The 19,880-nt window shown below is 55.3% G+C and overlaps 1 protein-coding gene across 1 annotated transcript; it reads left to right on the forward strand.

Annotated features, from left to right (window-relative positions):
• The first annotated feature begins 682 nt into the window (after positions 1-682).
• Ncf4 (neutrophil cytosolic factor 4) lies at positions 683-19,833 on the forward strand. The gene is made up of 10 exons (XM_028871067.2): positions 683-1,339; positions 6,673-6,757; positions 7,390-7,543; positions 10,104-10,174; positions 11,879-12,006; positions 12,653-12,710; positions 13,328-13,426; positions 17,500-17,630; positions 17,906-17,971; positions 19,451-19,833. The coding sequence occupies exons 1-10, from the start codon at positions 1,308-1,310 to the stop codon at positions 19,644-19,646; spliced, it is 1,020 nt and encodes a 339-aa protein (XP_028726900.1). The 5' UTR covers positions 683-1,307; the 3' UTR covers positions 19,647-19,833.
• Positions 19,834-19,880: the final 47 nt, after the last annotated feature.

Genomic DNA, 19,880 nt, shown 5'->3' on the forward strand with positions numbered 1-19,880 from the left:
GATCAGTCAGGACCAGAAGAAGGTCCCTTGGGATGGCAGGATGGAGGGGGACATTTCAAAGGAAGGGTCTGGGCTGTCAGCCGTTCTGTATTCTAGGAACCAGATCCTGGGGAGTCTGAGTCTGGTTCCAACCCCGTCCTATTTAAGGTGAGAAATGTGGGTGGCTCCAGACTCCCCAGTGGGGGGCCTATCTCCACAGCCCCACCTCCAAGTTGGGGAGCTACCATACTGGTTCAGGCAGGAGGGGTACAGGATTCAGGCTCGCTTATTTAGTGATGGCCAGGGACACCATGGCAAGCTGCCATCTCAGCATCTCCCTCTGGTGTAAGGAGGGAACGGACGTCCTGTGGGCTGCTGGGTCCATCCTCATCAGAGGCTTCCTTCTGGAGAGCTCCCTGCAGATTCCAAGGTCCCTGTGCATTCGAAGGAGCTGACAAAGAGCTTCCTTTTTTTCTGCTCACATAGTCTGGGTGTCTGCAGGATGGTGCTGGCCTGGAAGAAGCAGCCGGACACACAAACACACAGGGATAGGGAACTCCTGCTGGGCGGGGCTTGCTGCAGGAAAAGCCCTGAGCGTGAAAGGGAGGCGTGGTCAGGACGCCTTTCCAGCCGAGGCCTACAGGGGGCAGAAGGGAGCATTGGAAATGGGGAGGCAGTCGACAGGGCCTTGGCGATTCTGAGGACAGCAGGGGAGGAGTTGGGAGGTGAAGGCAGTTTGTAAGGAGAGCTTCAGTGTGCTTGGCAGCTCTGGGAGAGCTCAAAGCCCAGAGCACCGGGATGAGGGCAAGATGGGCCATAAATCCACCTTCACACCCAAGTATAATAGAGGAAGGGGAACCGAGAGTTTCTGGGCAGAAGTAGTATCTCCGCCAGTCCTTAGGGATGGCCGACCTTGGAAGCTTGGGCGCGGGGGCTCAGGAAATGAGAATGAGCAGTGAGTTCCCAGGGCCGCAGGTCTCCCTAACGGACTAGACAGAGCTGAAAGTGCTTCTCCGGTGGGTGGGGCTCGGCAGCAGAAACAGACCCTGAGGAAATCCCCAAAGCCAGTGGCCTCACACAAGCCCAGGACCCAAGGGTAGCACTTCCTCAACTGCTGTGCAGCCAGGAAGTGCGTGAGAAGAAGTGTGGGCAGGCAGCTCAGAGTCCCAAGAAGGCACTTCAGGGAGCTGGGGAGGGAGGGACCTCCTCAAAGGCTGCTCCTGGAGACCTCCCAGAGACCGACAGGAGGAAGTGAGAGGTGAACTCAGCCTGGGCCTGGCTGGGTAAGGCCCTCCCTCACCCACCTGCTCTCCTGACTACCCACAACCATGGCCCTGGCCCAGCAACTGCGTTCAGAGAGGTGAGCGTGTGCCCAACATGCCCTCCCAGGCTCTCTCAGCTGATCCCAGCCGGCCTGGGTGGGGGTGGGAGGTGGTAAGAGGCTGTCCCTCCTGTCGCCTGGTATCAGGGCATCAACGGGAGATGCAGGTTCCTGCAACAGTTTCTGGGACCTTGACTTTGTAGGTCAGCAGGGAGAAGAATTCTGAGGCTGGGCGTGGGGAGTGGCTTGGATGTGGCCGGTGGCCACAGGATGAGTGGGCGTCAGAGGCTGAGCGCACAGGTGTCCTGGGTCCCGGGCTTGGGTTCCAGTTCCACATTGCCGTCAGAGGTGGCTTTCCATCTGCTGCTCAGACAGAGTCAGTCTGTGTGTTTCCTGTCTTTGTTCAGGGCTAGGTTCAGAGAGCCCTGGCTCTACTAACAGACGCCACTTCTTTTTCCTGAATGGCCCCTTGATGTCTAGCACAATGTTGGGGGAGTGGGGGGTCTCTACTATTTTTCCTCTGCTCTGCCTGCCCCAGGGTGGTGTTTGTTTGTTTGTTTGTTTGTTTGTTTGTTTTGGCCTTTTGGATCACAGCTGTGTCTCTGCAAGGCAGAACAGTGCTGGTACACACTAGATGCTCAATAAATCCGCTAGAGCTCAAGACAGACCTGGATCTATCTCAGACAAGGCTGGCATTGTACAGATAGGAACAACGGGCTTGGTGGCCCCAAGCCTGGCCACCTCCTTCAGTCAGTCCTTGCTCATGTGTCCTCTGGAGCCAGGTCTGTGGTGGCATCTGCATGTGAGGGACAGAGCTTGGGGTCTGTCCCCCGGATCACACAGAAAGCGACATTAGCGAGGAAAGCCTCCGTGTGAACCGCTTGAGAGCTACCCAGAGCCGGGTCTGGCTGATGAGGTCCAGGTGGGAGCAGAGGGCCCAGGAGATCTGGCAAAAAGTGATGGGGCTTCCGCAGGTCAAAGGTCAGAGGGGGGCTTGTCTGTGTGGCGACAGGAGTTGGTGCTGGGGCAGGGGTCAGAACGGCTCTCCATAGCTACAGAGGGGATCCTGGGGTTCTAGATAAGGTTGCAGGACATGATTCCAACCCCCTCTGACCTCCCCCCCCCCAATTCTCCTAGGAGACTGACAGACCTGCAAACTTGAATCTTCTAGAAGCTGCAGCTGTTTGAGGCTTGGGTCCCTTCCCGTTTCTTGGGGTGCAGGGTTCAGCTGACGTCCATGATGACCAGCAGGGCTGTGTGCTTCCTCCACCCACTCTGCTCTTTTCACAGCTGCCGTCCACCCTCAGAGGGGCCGCTCCCCTCCCCTGCTCCTCATGGGGTCAAGGGTCCAGGACCTGGGGCCATCAGATCCAGCATCTCTGGTGCCCTCCTTAGGGCTACCCCAGCCGAGATAAGGACAAGGAGACAGTACATACAACAGCCCTTCCTAGATACCTGTGGATACCTATGTCCTATACCTATACCTTAGGTATCTAGATACCTATGTCCGAAGCTATAACGGGCCCACTTCGAGGGCAGCTGGGGAGTTTAGGTAGCCACATGTCCAGCCTCTGCTGTGCTTGAGGCGCCATGAACCTGACACTTTCAGGACTCTTCCAGATCAGGTGCCCAAGCTGACCACCACTAGTACCTCCTGTGCGCACGGAGCCTGGTGTGAACCCGGCAGAACCTGAGTGGGGGTGGGCCTAAGGGGACAGCTGTCCTGGAGGTTTCGTGGTGTCCCAGGCCCCTGCCTTGTTCCCCCACCACAGCCCCCGTGACAACCCAGCAAGCCACCAGGCTGCTCTACCAGCGTGCTGGCTAGTCACAGGTAGAGGCAACTGCTGAGAACTTGCTGCTGTTCCGGGCACTTAGGGATGCACTGTGAGAGCATCCCTGTCCTTGTGGGATTGTAGGGATCCTGCTGGTCACAGAGGGGATCTCCTGATCACGTGGCATAAGTACTTGATTGTCCGCGTTGTCAGAGGGGTGGGAGGAGCCAGGGGATGGGGAGCAGTCCCCACAAGGTCTCTTCTGGAAGGGAGCTGAGTAGAATTCTGGTCCAGCTCACCGTGCGGGCCTCAGGCCCTATCTATGTCTTCTGACACCAGTGCTGCCTAGCACACTTCTGGCTTCTGCTACCCCGGAGAAAAGTTGAGTTCTTCCTCGAGAGGCATGAAGATCCCGTGTGTAGGACCTGCACGTGTCTGGCCTCCTCTGTCCTTCTTCTACCTCGTGTCCTGTGCCCTGGCCATGTGGGCCTCGCTGAGGTTCCTTGGATCTGTCCCTCTCACATGGCCCCCGGGGCCTTTGCACTCTCCACTGCCTGTCTGCCTGCCTGAGACGCCCTCCCGGCCGCCATTGCCAGCTCCTCCGTGCTGCCCCTGGCTCTAGAGAGCTTTTCTTCCCTCTGGCAGTCCTAACCTCTGTCCTCGGCCACACTGCTGAGTCCTTGAGGGATGTGGTAAGGGTCGCCTCTCCTGCGGAGAGGTCTTGGCAGTGATGGAGCAGGCGGATTACTTCTTGAGTATTGGGTTTCCCCACTCCTCGGGGATATGGGGTACAAGAGATGCTAAGTAGTACCTGTTCTATGGTCCAGGCAGCAGAATGTGGGAACAGGCCAAGTGCTGGGCTTCATCCAAGATCTCTCAGAGGCTTTGTATCAAATCCCAGCTTCCTCACCTGGGCAAGCTCCTTAAGCTCTCTGTGACTCAGTTTCCTGGTCCTGTGACTCAGGTACCTGGATCCCGGTGTGTGCTCAGCATCGGCAGCTATCAGTGTTACCCAACCTTCCAGAACGGCCGGTGGCCATTTCTCCCCTTCCAGTTCCTTCCTGCTTCACCCCAGGCTTGGTACCCAGGAAATTACGACTGAATGTAGTATTGCACTAAACCTCTGGGGGCAATCGATGAGGCCACTCTTCCCAAGGGCTCATGGGCCATGTTGAAAAGTCAGTGGGAAGGTCACCCGTGACCGCAGAGATGCCCTAGTCTGGGAGACATCCCCCGCTGGCCTGCTGACTCCCTGAGTCACTGACTGGTGACTCTTGTATCCTAATGCACCATCCTGGGACACACTAGGTCCCAGGGGACAAGGTGAACATGGACTGGGATGACAGTGTGCAGGCTCCTGGGCCCCCACCTGCTGTGAGACATTGCATGGGACACATTGTCCCTTTGTCTCTCAGGCACTGGCAGAAGAACCAACCTGGCTGCTTCTCCTACTCCCCATCCTCAGCCTCCCTCTTCCCCTGTCCGTTTTCCTCTTCCCTCCCCATCCCCTCCTCCTTCTCTTTCTCTTCCTCCTCCCCTCCTCATCGTCTCCTCTTCCTCATTCTCACCCTCCCCACCCTCTCTCTCCTCCACCTCATCCTCCTTGACATCCTATTACCCTCCTCCTGCATCTCTGCCTCCCCCTCTTCCTCGGGGGCCTCACTCTGCAGCCCAGGCTGATTCCCCCTTTCCTCTGCCTCTGGATTTCTGAGATCCCAGATTCGTGCCACCAGGGTCTGGCTACACCTGTTTCCTACTTCCTGGTCTGGGTCCAAGTGGCTAGACGGGTGACCTCGGCTGTGCTTGGTGGCCTGTTTTCTCTTTCTCTGATTGCCCTTCTCAGCCCTCTTCCATTCACAGGAAGCCCTTCCCTGAAGGCTCTTAAGTCTTAACCGCAGCGTTAGCCATAGGCAGGTGGCTCTTACCTTAGCCACGCCAGGTCAGCCCTGCCATGCCAGTCCCCATACCTACACACCAGCTTCCTGCCGGGTGTCTGCCCAGAGGCCTCTCATGCTAGCCCTGCTGAATGGAGTCCCCAGGCCCTGCCTTTCCCTGTGCAGGCTAGAAGCACGTCTTTCACTCCAGCTATACTGCCACACCTTGGTCACATGTCTATCCCTTGGGAAATGCATTAGGCTGCAGGGAAAAGAGGACTGGTCATGGCTTAAACAGTGACCAGTTTTTTGTGGGTTTTTTGCAGTATAAGTTCAGAGGGAGACCGCAACTGGTTCTGTAGCTCAGGGAGCCCCACACCAGCACCACAGTCTTGCATTCTGCATCAGGTTTTTCCCTCACGGGTGCACTGTGGTTGCTACAGATCCAGATGTCCCTCCACTCCGCCACCCCATCTCATTGACCAGAGCTCGTCACATGGTTGCTTTGGGCCTCAAGGGCCGGTGGGAACAAGAATAGGACAGCTGTTTAGTTCAGGCCGATCATGACATACTGCCTCTCCAAGCTAGGCATATTCAAAGCTGAGCATGGGACACACAAAATGTTAATAGCACTTTCTGGGGTCCTATCTATTGTGTGTCCTGTCCCATATGACCCCTCACTCTTAAGGCCTCCTATGGATCTGTCTCCTTCCGTCTCTGACCCTCCATTTCTATCCACATGGCTGGCTGCTTGTGGTGACCTCCTCAAACCAGGCTTTTCTGGCAAAAAGGTACCACCTAGGTACCACCGAGCTTCCTGCTCCCAAGACCCTCAGACTAACTTATCCACCTCAAGACCCATCAGGCTCTTCCTCAGGGCTCAGAACCTTAGCATAAGCTGTTCCTACTGCCTGGAAGAGCCTCTCTAGTTCCAGTGAATTCCAGTTGACCCACCTAGAGCTGGCTCAGATGCTGCTTTTCTGAGACTTCTTCCTGCTTGGGTATAGTCAGCTGTTCTCTTGACTGGGGGCTGGGCGGCGGGGAGGGGGGGGGCTCTCTATCAGTCAGCTTCATGTTACTGTAACAAAACACCAAAATCAATATATGGAGTAAAAAGGCTTATTTGGGTTCGTGGTTCTATAGATCCCAGTCAAAAGTGGGGCAGCCCTTTTGCCTTGGGTCTCTGGCGATGGCCGCAAGTGGAAGCAAGTGTCCAAGGCAGAGTGAGCCGCTTGCATTGGGAACCAGAGCCAAGCAGAGGGGCTGGAGATGAACATGGTCCCTCAAGTCCCTCGGTCCCCCCCTCAAGGCAAGCCCTGGGAACCCAAGGACCTTCCTAGAGGTCCACAGCACTTCCCAACGGTGATACCCTGGGGACTCAACCTTTAACTGTGGGGTACACTCATGCAAACCCTTGCAGGCTCCCCAGCACACTCGTCACCTGTGATGCAGAGCCTTGCACAGGGCTGCACAGAGGGGTGCAGGCTCCCGGTGGGCAGCGAGGCTGCCCATGGTTGGCTGGAGGAGGAGCCAGCTGGTGACACCCGACTCCAGCTTGTGCCCCTTATGCTCAGGGCTTGACCCGACGACATCTCTGGGTTCCCAGCATCAGTGAGGTGCCGGGCATGGACAGGGTGAAGAATGAGGGGTGCAGGGCTCCACCAGCTTTGCCCAGAACAGGCAAAGGTGGTAACTGGCCCCCTCTCTCCCCTCTGGCCTCCTCTAGCGACTTTGAGCAGCTTCCCGATGACGTGGCCATCTCAGCCAACATCGCTGACATCGAGGAGAAGAGGGGCTTCACCAGCCACTTTGTAAGTGTCAGCCACTCCTGCTCCTTGGCCCTCTCACCTCTGACCCCCCACCCTCCGTCTCCTGTCTCAGGAGGGCCGCTCTTCTCTTTGGAACACCTGGCCGCGCTCTGAGACACCTTGACTATGGTTTCTCTAGGCGGGCTGACGATGGCCAACATGTGCTGGATAGAACACAGGGGTGCTTCGGAACACACCCAAGCACGTGGACCACCCCATTGAAGGCTCACCCCCCCCCCCCCAGTACAGTGCAGGGCTTGAGAAAGCCTGCTCCCTCTCTGTGACCTCTGACCTCACCCTGCGCCTGCTAGCTTCTGCCCTGACCTCCTGGGTTCTAGGCCTGCCTCTTAGGTCCTCTCTGCTTCACTGCCCTGTGCCCACCTCTGGGCTCCCTTGTCCTCCCTTGTAGCCCACTCCCTCTACCTTCCGCCTCCCCCACCTCCCCAGCCCTTCCGCCTCCCCGTCCCTCTCCAGTCCCTCAGCCCTCTCTACTTCCCAGACACCTCCATCTCCCAACTCTTTCATCTCATAACCACCCCCCAGCCTCCCAGACGCCCCCACCTTGCCAACTTCCCAACCCTCTACAACATCCCAGCTGTCCCCTCCTCCACCTCTCTCCTCCTCCTCCTCCTCAGGTTTTTGTCATTGAGGTGAAGACGAAAGGAGGGTCCAAGTACCTCATCTACCGGCGCTATCGGCAGTTCCACGCCCTTCAGAGCAAGCTGGAGGAGCGGTTCGGGCCAGAGAGCAAGAGCAGCCCCTTCACCTGCAGCCTGCCCACGTTGCCAGGTAGCCTGCCCTCTGCCCTGATGCCCGGAGCTGGCCCTGGCCCTTGCCCCACCTTCCAGCTCTGCAGAATAGTGTTTCAACCCCTTTCCCAAACCCTTCGCTTGGCCACTGGCCCTCCTGGAGCCACAGGCTGGCAGGGTCCCCCAACAACTCCCAGCTGCCACCTCTGTGTGTGTGTTCCCCCGCACAGCCAGCCCTCTGTCTTCGGGTCTCTTCGCCACTACAGCTTCTGCCCCATACTCTTTGGCCTCTGGGGACCAGTACAGCCACCTTGCCATAGCCACCCACCCCCTGGGAGCCTGGGTTGGGAGCACCCAGCACCCGAGTTCTGGTCTTTCCTGTCTCCCTCAGCCACCTATGAGGACAGCTCTCTGGCTGTACGGCTTCAGCCTCAACAGATCCAATGGCTCCTCCTCGGTCCCTTGAGGAAGCAGGGTACCACATAGTTCTGAGTACAAATAGCCTCCAGCTCCACCTTCATCCTCCCAGGCCTCCTTCTCACATGGCCCACCCCGTTCCAAATCTCCAGTGCCACCCCCCTTCTGAGCTTGCCCAAGCAACTCCTTGGAGACACCACTGTCTCTACCATATCACATCTTCCCGAAACCCCAGAGGCCTGCCTCTCTTCCCTTCTTCCAACCCACCTCCCATGTGCGCACTGTCCCCTGCTCTGCAAAGAACCATATTCTCTCCGACAAGGACACCGGGCTGAGAGGCAAGCCCCCCCCCCATCCCTTTTCCCTCCTCCCCCACTTCTGAGCGATGAGGAGGGGGCTCTGCCGTTCCAAGCTAACCCCTCTCCTAAGATTTCATCCTCACTCTCCTACTCCCGACATACTTTCGGTGAGCTCTGCTCTGTTTCCTCGACACACTGCCCCTGCCTCTGCAGAGCATCTGCATAGGCTCCTCCCCCCGCCCCGCCCCCAGCTGATGAGCTATCACAAGCGTCCCTGTGGGGAGCCTCTCTCCTGAACCTCCTGTCCCCCAAAGGTCCTGCTTTCCTTCTGTGACTTGTAGGCTCAGGGGCTCACCTTTGCACCTCCCTCTGCTCTGGCTTTAGCTCCTCCCACCAACACTTACCTCAAGACAGAGTGCTGTGGTTCTGGTCTGAGGTCCTGAAGCTGAGGGTCCCCTTTGTGCTTCCTCTGCTCGGCCTCCCCTCCATCCAGCTCCCCTCCTGCCGTCCTGATTCCTGTTCACCCTTCCTGCTGCAGACCCTGCTCTCCAGACCACCCTAGGGACAGGGCCCTCTCCCCGCCATCCTTGTCCCGTCTTGTCTCCTCACACTGGACATCCACTCTGGCAAGTCGACTGGTGCCTGTGACTTTGTCACTTTTTTGTTCATGGCTCCTGTCTAGCCCCACCCTTTATATCCTGTCCTCCTGGCACCACAGACACCAGCCTGTGCATCCTGTGCCACAGGGGTTGGACAGGATTGCCTTCTGGTGCGGCCCTCTGGGTGGCAGCTCCCCCAAGTGCCTGCCTAAGGGTTCCTGGAGGACATTTGTCACTAGTTGGACATCACCTGCTCCCTCTTTCCCAGAACACTCCTCCTTGGGTTTAGGGCATGATTCATTCATCCTCTGAAGTGTCAGTGTGTGTGAATGGGGCTTGGGGTCCACGGTTTCCAACTACGGCAGCCTATGAAAAGGGACCCTAGGGACCCCCCACCTCCAAGATGCAGCATGGTTGTTCTGGGGAGCCCTACCTAGTGGGATTCTTGAAAGCTCATGTGGTGACCTGGTTGTTAACCAAGCCTGAGGATGGAAGACCACTGTGATCAGGGCAGGCAGAGATCCTGTGCTCAGAACTAAGGCTTGTGAGTGTGCGCACATGCATACCTGTGCCTCTGCTAAAGAATGTTTTATGTGTGTACATACATTTGTGTGCAAAAAGCATGTTGCATCTGTGTGCATATGTGTGTGTTCATGCGTATGAGTATGCACATAGACCTTATGTGTGTATTTGCATATGTGTATGTGTATACATGTACATGTGGGTATACTGTATATGTGTATGTGCATGCATGTATGTATGCACATGTTCCTGAATGCAGTATATCTGTGTATGTGTGTGTGTGTGCACACATGTGAGTGTGTATATAAGTTCATGTGGGTACATTTGAGTGCAAGTCTGCCCATGAATGTATATTGTGTGAGCATGTATGTGAGTGTGAATGCATGTGTCTGTGTGAGTGAGGGTATGTATGCATGGGTTTGTGTATGTTTGAGCTTTGCATGGGTGTATACAGTGTGTAGAGTATGCTGAGGTGTGTGTGTGTGTGTGTGTGTGTGTGCCAGCATAACTGTGAGAGGGTGTATGTATGTACACACCTTTGTGTGTAGGAGCAGGCACGACATAGCGAGCTCCCTCTATCTTCTAGTGATGGTGTGATTAGAAGATGCAGTTAGAAAGTGTCTTGGTGACACCCTGGTTTCATGACAGACACCAGGAAGAGCTTTGAGCTGGGGAGAGGGGTGCTGGGCAGTTATCTGCTGGTGGAGCAGTTGAAGGGCAGGCACCATGTGGTCCAGGCTCTGGACAGCTTTTCTCTCCTCAGCCAAAGTCTACATGGGTGTGAAACAGGAGATTGCCGAGACCCGGATCCCCGCCCTCAACGCCTACATGAAGGTACCTGCTGCCATGTCCCCTTGGTGTTGAGCGGGCAGGGAACCCTGGGGGCTAGGTAGTTCCTTGGGGTATGAATTTGAGAACTGGGCTTTCTTTGAGGCCCCCATGGCCCCATCTTCAATCCTGAGAAGCCTGGCTGGAAAGAGAAGCAGGATAAGTTCTCAGGGATCCAGGAGCTGGGTCACAAGGAGTCACGCTTGACAAATCCTTGAGTGTGCCAAGCTCTGGGACACAGTGCTTGCCCCTAACCCCACCTCCGCCGGGCACCTGCTGCCCAGTGGGAACAGTGGCAGGTAAACCACAACACCACACAGAGGTGTCTCATGCCAGCCCAATGGGAACATGACAGCAGATCACATCCCCTCCCACAGGCTGGAGAAGGGCCTCTTGGAGCTCATTTGTCTTTTCACCGGAGCACAGCTGGATTTGGGTTGCACTCACTGTCGTCCTCGGATGGGTGCTCTGTGTGTTCTCACTGGGCACACTGTCAGCTTTCTATGCCATGGGGACATGGAAGAAACGGTGTTAGAGGCAGAGGCCAGGGTGGCCAGGAAAGGAACCCTCCCATCATAACTATGTAGGGTAGGGCAACTGCTCCTTAAAGGTAGTGAGCACCCCGTCAGTAGAAGCATCCCAAACCACGGCTTGAAGGAAAGCCTTCCTTGGTGTCCAGAGGTGCCTTTCACAGCTGGAGAGCTCTCTATTTGGAGACTTTTGTTGGGATGGGTGCCTTCTTTTCTCAAGAAGCCTTGGCTTTCTCCTTTATGAATGGACACAAAGGAGACAAAAGAGCCCTCTGCTCTCATTGAGTGAAGCTGGGATCTGCTGAGAAAATGAGGGAAGGTGTTTTTAGAGCTGTGAACCTGCTTATAGATTGTGGTCCTGGGAGATTTTCCACAGGACTCTGGGTGCCTCTGGAAAGGTAACTACCCCAAGCTGGCCTCAGCTCTGCAGGGGACAAGGGCCCTGTGGGACTAGATAGGTAACCATGCCAGGCTTCCCTGATCCATGTCCTCATAGCTTAGTCACAGTGTGTACACAGGGTGGAGAGAGAAGTATACATGGGGTAGAGAATATCAACCTGTAAACTCCACTCACTGCCACCACCACCACCACCCCCCACCTCGTCCCTATCACTTTCAAACCTGAACCTCCCCTGGCCCCCAGACCAGGAACTGTCCTTCTTTACGACTCAGTAAGTAGAGAGCTTGCTTAGCATTCAAGAAGTCCTAGGTTTGATCCCTTGTACCAAATAAAGTAGGCACAGTGGCCCACATCTGTAATCCCAGCATTTAGGAGGGATGATCAGAAGTTCCACATCACTCTCCATTAGCAAGTTTAAGGCCAGCCTGGGCTAGCTCTGTTACTTACTAAGCTGTGTAGCTTTGGGCAGACCATTTCCCTCTCTGATCCTAGCTTTCAGGTTATTATAGGATAAGTTCCTGGCATAACCAAGTCCCCTTAACCGCCGTCTCTGTAGACCTTTAGATGATTCCAAAGGACCCATCAAGCCAGCACTGCTCCCCAGCTCATCCTGGGCCAGAAGCAAGCTCGGGAATTGTCTCCTTGGGCTCCTGAGGGCTAGTAACCCATTTTTGTTACCAGCGGAGAATGCTTTAGCAGAGATGAGGGGGCTGGCGTGGTGACCAGACGGTCTAGATCTTTCTGCTGACTGCCCACCCTGTCCTGCCCCTCTCCGCACAGAACCTTCTGAGCCTGCCGGTCTGTGTGCTGATGGACCCCGACCTCAGGATCTTCTTTTACCAGTCTGCCTATGATGCGGAGCAGGTGCCCCAGGCGCTCCGCAGGCTCCGACCGCGCACGCGCAAAATGTAGGTGGCTATCCCTGCGCCTGCTCTGAGCCAGCAAACTGAGTCCCACCTCTAGCCCCCAGGGGTCGCTGCTGCTCCTCGTTCGGAAGGGTCCAGGACTCCCTTCTCATCCTGTTGCTCACAGAAAAATTAACCAGGCCCCACAACAGTGGAAAGGCGCTGATTTCTAAGCGAGTCATTTCTTTAAGGAACTAAGGAAAACACAGGCAGGGCTCCTGAGCCCTGAACTCTCCCAAATTCCCTTTCTTCCCAGCCACCTCCCTGTGCACCTAGAAAGGCATGGTCTGAATTCCAGCCAAGCAGGCACCCCTCGCAGCCTTAGTTTCCTGGGCTGAAATGAAATAGTAACACAGTGAGAGAGTTTGGCTCCCAGAGCCACGCTTAGGACAGGTGGGGAGTTAAAGGCTCTGAGCCATGATCTCCTCTCCAGTCCTCCAAGCTCTGCCTCCGGGTCTTCTGTGGGAGAACAACCTCGCCTGGGGCAGTGGTGGGAATACGGGATGAGGGGCTGGCTGCTGGAGCAACTGTGGCTGGTGGTGACTGTGGCTGGTGGCGGTGCATGATCTTTCTTTCCCGGCCTCTCCAACCCCGGAGCTGGGCCCTGGGGGATCCACAAGGCTGACAACAGCCTCCTTTCTTTCCGTAGCAAGGGTGTGTCTCCACAAGGCGCCAGCGTGGACCGTATGGAAGCTCCAAGAGCAGAGGTATCCAGAGGCTAGACCTTACCCACGGCAGCTGTGGAGCCCACCTGCCGCACTGTGCATTTGCAGAGGGGCCACAGCCTCAGCTTTGGATGCTGAGCACCCCTGCCCAGCTGAGGGCAGGGAAGTGCCCAGCACACAGAAGCTGGGGAGTAGGTGGCCATTCATCAGCTCATCCAGAGAGCTTGCTGGGATTCTTGGGCCAGCCTTGCCTTGTGGACTGAAGCCTCGGACAAGGCCTTGTCCTCTAGACACACACAGCACCAGAAACACACACATGACATTTCAAAACCAGTGTGGATAGTGCCCTAGTAGAGAGCTGCTGGGTACAGGAGGGCTGTAGCCTACAGTGAGGCCAGGGAGGTGGGGGAGCAGGGCAAACCTGGCTCAGAGTTTGAATCCTCCCCTTGCATGTACACACTACCAACTCTGAAAGGACCACCTGTCCTGCAGTTGGGGAGACCAGGGCTCTAATCCGAGGTCCACCATGAACGGAGGGGCTATATCAGCACCCTGCCAACCCTCAGTCTTCATACCTGTATGAAGAGATGCCAAAGTAGTGTCAGCCTTCAAGGGCTCAACAAGTGCTTTCTCCCTCAGCACGGTGTCCTTCTCCTCAGGCCCTGTTCGACTTCACTGGGAACAGCAAACTGGAGCTAAGTTTCAAAGCTGGAGATGTGATCTTCCTTCTCAGTAGGATCAACAAAGACTGGCTGGAGGTGAGATGGGAGTGAGGTCAGAGTCTGTAAGACTAACTGAAGCTAGAGGTGAGACCAAGGAGATGCCAGAGAGTAAATAGTGAAGTGGGAGTGGAGACTAGATGGAGACGAGATTGGAGGAAGGGTGGAGGTCCCAGTGGAGGTGAAGTTGGAGAGAGGATGGATGTAAAGTTCAATATGAGGCTGGAGGTGAGGATGTGGGAGAGGATGGGGTGAGGATGGGGGTGAGGATGGGGTGAGGATGGAGGTGAGAATGAGGTGAGGATGGAGGTGAGGATGGAGGTGAGGATGGGATGAAGATGGAAGTGAGGGTGGAGGTGAGGATGGGGTGAGGATGGAGATGAGGATGGGGTGAGGATAGGGTGAGGATGAGGGTGAGGATGGGGTGAGGATGGAGGTGAGGATGGAGGTGAGAATGAGGTGAGGATGGAGGTGAGGATGGAGGTGAGGATGGGATGAAGATGGAAGTGAGGGTGGAGGTGAGGATGGGGTGAGGATGGAGATGAGGATGGGGTGAGGATAGGGTGAGGATGAGGGTGAGGATGGGGTGAGGATGGAGGTGAGGATGGAGGTGAGAATGAGGTGAGGATGGAGGTGAGGATGGAGGTGAGGATGGAGGTGAGGATGGGATGAAGATGGAAGTGAGGGTGGAGGTGAGGATGGGGTGAGGATGGAGATGAGGATGGGGTGAGGATAGGGTGAGGATGAGGGTGAGGATGGGGTGAGGATGGGGGTGAGGATGGAGGTGAGGATGGGGTGAGGATGGGATAAGGATGGGGTGAGGATGGGGTGAGGATGGTGGTGAGGATGGAGGTGAGGATGGAGGTGAGGATGGGGTGAGGATGGAGGTGAGGATGGGGTGAGGATGGGATGAGGATGGAGGTGAGGATGGGGTGAGGATGGGGGTAAGGATGGGGTGAGGATGGAGGTGAGGATGAGGATGAGGTGAGGGATGAGGCAAAGGTAGAGGTGAGGGTGGAGGAAGGTTGGAGTGAGGTGGTCTGGGTTTGTTGCATAGGCAGGCACCATGGAAAACATCCAGAGGGTAGAAGTCCTCTGTTGTCCTCCTTGAGGTCCCAGCAGGTTTGGGTGACCTGTGAGTCACAGGCATGGGAGAGCCAGGATGTCTAGGAACTGACACTCTTGGCTTTGGGCGACTGATGATTCCTGGGGCGGGGGGTGGGGGGGTGGGGGTGGGGGTGGTGATTCTGCACAGTGCAGGGTGCTCAGCAGCATCCTGTTCTCCACGCTAGGTGCTGGCTGGGTACCCGGTCACAACAATCACAGAGGTCTCTCCACGTTTGCTTTGGGGGTCAGACATCCCCCGCCTTGAGAGATGTGGGAGCTCGTATGTGATAATGTTACTTCCCTGGCCAGCAGCAAGAATGGCTGTAGCTAAGAGTGGGTGTCCACACCTGAGGCAGCTCAGTGTGCGAGGTCCTGGGTCCCACCCTCCTTACGGCAAAACAACAGTAGAACAGAGCACTTGACCAGCTCGTCTGGACTGTTCGCTGTTTTTAGCCGCCCTCTTGTACCTCAGGAGGTTGCTCAACCCCATGGTTTCCTTTCCTGTAAATGATGAAAGCAGTGTTTCTTCATCAGTTCCTGGCAGGGATAAGGGAGAGGCGGATGTCGGCCAGGCCTTGTCCCCAGAGAGTCTGTGTGCCTTGTTCCCGGTGCATGTGAGGGCACCGGGAAGATTTGAACGAGACCCTGCAGCTGGAACCCCTGGCTGTTACTTTGCTCACACTGGCAGGGAGTGGTGTGTGCCAAGTCCCTGACTTGGGCCTGGCCTTCTCTATCAGATAACATTGTCACTATTGGACACTCTCTGCTCCTCAGTGTCTGAAGGAAGCTCTGGGACAGGCTGAGGCAGGATCCCTGGTGTCCCGGGGCTGGAGAGAAGTGAGTGTAGCAGGTGTAGGGACTGGGCTGTTTGGTCTTCTGCCTCCTTGTGCACTGGGTCTCAGAAGCCAGGCAGCAGCCTTGTCTACCCGAGTATCTGCTGTGGTGATCCTGTCGTAAGAGGAACTGTAGATCCGGTCCCGTTTTCTAGAAAGTCTTACTGGCTGGGTTGCTATCATCATCATACCTCAGGCTTCGGGAATAGGAACCTCAGATTGTGGGATGGCACAGAGAGGAGCTGAGCTCGATCCCCAGGACCCACATTAAAAAGCCAGATACGGTGCTGTCCTCATCGTCCAGCTCTGGGGAGGCAGAGGCAGGTGGATCCCTGGAGCTTGCCGGCCAGTCAGACCAGCCATGAAACGGCCATGCTCTGGTTAGCTTTCTGCTGCTGTGGTAAACACCATGACCAACAGCAACTTGGGGAGGACATTCCAGGTCACACTCCACTCCTGAGGGAAGTCAGGACAGGAACCTGGAGGCAGGAGCGGATGCAGAGGCCATGAAGGGGCGACACTTACTGGCTTATTACCCATGGCTTGATCAGCTTGTTTTCTTACACAACACAGGACCGCCAGCCCAGGGGTGGCCCCACACATGTGGGCTGGACCCGCCCACATCAATCATTAATCAAGAAAACGCTCCACAGACTTTCCCACAGGCCAATCTGATGGAGGCATTTTCTCAGCTGAGGTTCCCTCTTCCCAGATGACCCTATCTGTGTAAAGTTGACAAAAAAAACTAACCAGGACAGATGAGTCCCAGGCCTGTGAGAGACGCTGTTTCTCTCTCTCTCTCTCTCTCTCTCTCTCTCTCTCTCTCTCTCTCTCTCTCTAATATATATATATATATATTACCTAATATATAATATATATATATATATTAGAGCCTGAGGGATGACATCTGAAGTTGTCCTCTGACCTATATATAATATGTACACATGTACATATGCACACACATGAATATGCACGTAATGCACATGCACATGTACACCATACATATGCACATACACACATGCACACACTCATATAAATATACATACACATGCATGCACACACATGAACACACTCACAGAAATCACATACACATTAACATGTGCACACACATGCATATGCATGTGCACACACACTCATATAAATACACACATGTACATATATACACATACATGCACACACCTACATGCACACAGAAAAGAATGCATCATCTGTCTCATGGTCACAAAGGTTAAGTGATCACATGGGCAATGCAGAGACAGGGAAGGGGTCCTGGTCCCATGCTTAGGGGAGAGAGCCAAGCTTCTGTGGACCCCAGGGGATGAGAAGGAGCAGGAAGCACTTTCAGGCTCTCTTGTATCCCCAACCCTCCCCCCTGCCCTGATTTCCTCCTTTACACGTATGTTCATCGGCCACAGTGTGTTCACATGTCCCCACCATTCTGTGCTGCCAGGAGTATTGCATGAAGGAACAGCGTTTTTATGTAACTCCAGAGTCCAGGGCTTGGGCACAATGGTGCTCAAAAACCTTTGCTGAAGGAAGGGATGAGGAAAGGAGGGACGGAGAAGAGGAAGATGGGAGGGAGGTGGGGGAGAAGAAAGAAGGAGAGGCATACAGCTTCCAGATAAATTCCAAGGTTTTCTAAAACTGAAGTGTTGGTCTTCTGGGTTGGGCAGCTTGGTGAGTCTCCTCACTTTTTCTTCTCTGTGTTAGTTGGCTTTAGTCACTATAATAAAACACCCAAGGCAGCTAGCTTATGAAGAGGAAAGGTTTGCTGTGGCTCACTATCCGAGGATCTCCAGTTCCTTAACAAGTGACTCTGTGCTGAGGCCTCTCATCATGACCAAAGCATGCAAGATCATAAAACTCTCACATTATGGTCAGGAAGAAAAATAAATAAATAAAAATTAAATAGAAAACAGAGAGCGGGAAGGACCAGGTCTCCAGTACCCCATTAAGGAACCCATCTCCCTAGTGACAGAAGGCACTTCCACTAGGACTTGTTTCTGCAAGTTCACACACACACCCCCTCAAGCAGATCCATCCTGGGGACCAAGTCTCTGACACGTGGACTTTGGGGAACAATCTAGGGGACCTTGTTATTATAGAGTGTGGGCCTCTGAGATGTGGCCCTGGGCCTCTCTTCCAGATGAGGCAGCTCCTTTTCCCTTACAGGGCACAGCCCAGGGAGCCACCGGCATCTTCCCAGGCTCCTTCGTGAAGATCCTCAAGGACTTCCCCGAGGAAGACGACACCACCAACTGGCTGCGCTGCTACTACTACGAGGACACAATCAAAACCATCAAGTGGGTGGCCTGCGGGGAGAACAGGGCAGCTCGCCTTCCTGGTCACCCCTATCACACCACTCTCTCCCAGCCAGCACTCTGGTCTCTACACGCCCCACCCACCCACCCACCCACGTGCCGTGCCTCCCATTGCCTTCCAGATACACCACAGTGCTTTAACAAGCTATAGCAAGAGTCTGTTCCTGGCCCCCAAACATGTCTCTCCCCCCGATGTTTCCTTTCTTCTACTGTCCCCCCACACCCTGATGTCTCCTCTCTTCTGCTGTCTCCCTTAGGGACATTGCAGTGGAGGAGGACCTCAACAGCACCCCCCTGTTCAAAGACCTGCTAGCGCTCATGAGGTGAGACGTTGGGTGGGAGAGAAGGAAGGGAACCTGGAGAGGAGAATGGGGTGGAGGGGGAGGCTACCACCTATGACAGCTCCAGCCCCTGCAGCTCCTGCAGCTCCTACAGCCTGCAGCCCCGGCAGCCCCGGCAGCCCCCGCAACCCCCGCAGCTCCCGCAGCCCCCACAGCCTGCAGCCCCCGCAGCCCCCGCAGCCCCCGCAGCCCCGGCAGCCCCCGCAGCCCCCGCAGTCCCCGGCAGCCCCCGCAGCCCCCACAGCCCCGCAGCCCCGGCAGCCCCCACAGTCCCTGCAGCCCCCACAGTCTGCAGCCCCCGCAGCCCCCGCAGCCCCCGCACCCCCTTTAAAGAAGAGCCCTGCAGGCTGCAGAGGGCCAAGGGCTCAGCTGAGGTCACGGTGTGTGACTGTGGATCTGCTGTTAGAAGACGTGTCTCCAGCTGAAAGCCTTGAAGCTGGGCACAGCCCCCAGCTGGGGAGATCACCACCACCCTGTGGTCCAGGCCATTGCTGAACTGCTATTTCACAGAACCATAAAGCGCTGTCCCATCTTGTCATGGGAATGCAGTGTGTGTGGCCTTATTTCATACCTCATGTTATCTGCTGTGTGCTCAGATCCCTTCAGTACATGCACACACATGTATAAACACACCACACACACACACACACACGCACACACACACACACACACACACACAAAATCACACGCACAAAAAGCCACACACAAGACAATATACACCCACAACATATAATAAACAAACGAGCTCAAATACAGTATGCACAGACACGCATAAACACACAAACACACAATATACACAGCACACAGCGCAAACACAGACACAAAACAGTCACACACAAATACACATAAATACCCGTAACACAAACATACACACATACAAACACCCAAAACAAGCAGACACAGACACACACACACACACACACACACACACACACACACACACACACACACACGCACGCACTCACGATGTCCCCCCGGCCACGCCCACTCCCTCTTTGCTGCTCCTGTCAATAATATTGTCCTTCGCTCACATACTGTCTCCTTATTTTCTGGGGATAATTTCCAGGAAGTGCAATCATGGGATAGAGGTTCTGCAAGACGATTAGACTAGGCCTGTTGGCCAAATGGTACATGGAAAGTCAGTCCAGACCTTGTTCCCACCAGCCATGTGGAAGCGTGGCCATCCTCCTGCATCTGTCAGCTGGTTCCCACAGGCCTCCCTGGGCTGCCCCACCTTCTTTTCTTAGGAAACTCAAGCCTCCCGCCCACTCATATGCAAGATGCTTCAGGCTGCACCTCTAACGGATTACAAAGCTGCCTCTGCCTTTGATGCCTCAGTTTCCCCATCTGAAGAATGGGAGTAGGGTTGCTTGGATGATGAGGGCCGGTACCACACTCTGTGGACCCGAGGCCCTGGGTTCTCCCTGGGAGCCTCAGACTAACCCTGGTGTGTTCCCTCAGGCGTGAGTTCCAGAGAGAGGACATTGCACTCAATTACCAGGATGCTGAGGGGGATCTGATCCGGCTGCTGTCGGATGAGGATGTGGGGCTCATGGTGAGGCAGGCCCAAGGCCTCCCCTCCCAGAAGCGCCTCTTCACCTGGAAGCTACATGTCACCCAGAAGGACAACTACAGTGTCTACAACACGGTGCCCTGAGTCATTGTGGTCCCTGTGGCAAGGAATGTGTGCTTAGCAAAAGGCCCACACCCTTTAAGGACATGAGGACCTTCAGGGAGGCTGGGATGAGATGCAAGCCTCCTGGGCAGAGGCTGGTGTGCCCACCCGACCAGGATTCTACTAAGTTTTGACACCTCTGAATTCAATAAACCATTTTGTCTCTAAGGACCAGACTTGGGAAGTAGAGTTTTATGGAGAGAGCCAGGGAGTAAA

This window comes from Peromyscus leucopus, chromosome 20, assembly GCF_004664715.2.
Source record: "Peromyscus leucopus breed LL Stock chromosome 20, UCI_PerLeu_2.1, whole genome shotgun sequence".
Taxonomy (NCBI): Eukaryota; Metazoa; Chordata; class Mammalia; order Rodentia; family Cricetidae; genus Peromyscus; species Peromyscus leucopus.

Coding starts and splice junctions, on each gene's coding strand:
- Ncf4 (XM_028871067.2), top strand. CDS start 1,308: ATGGCCCTGGCCCAGCAACTGCGTTCAGAGAG. Junction 13,427..17,499: donor TCAACAAAGACTGGCTGGAG/GTGAGATGGGAG, acceptor TTTCCCTTACAG/GGCACAGCCCAGGGAGCCAC. Junction 17,972..19,450: donor GACCTGCTAGCGCTCATGAG/GTGAGACGTTGG, acceptor GTGTTCCCTCAG/GCGTGAGTTCCAGAGAGAGG.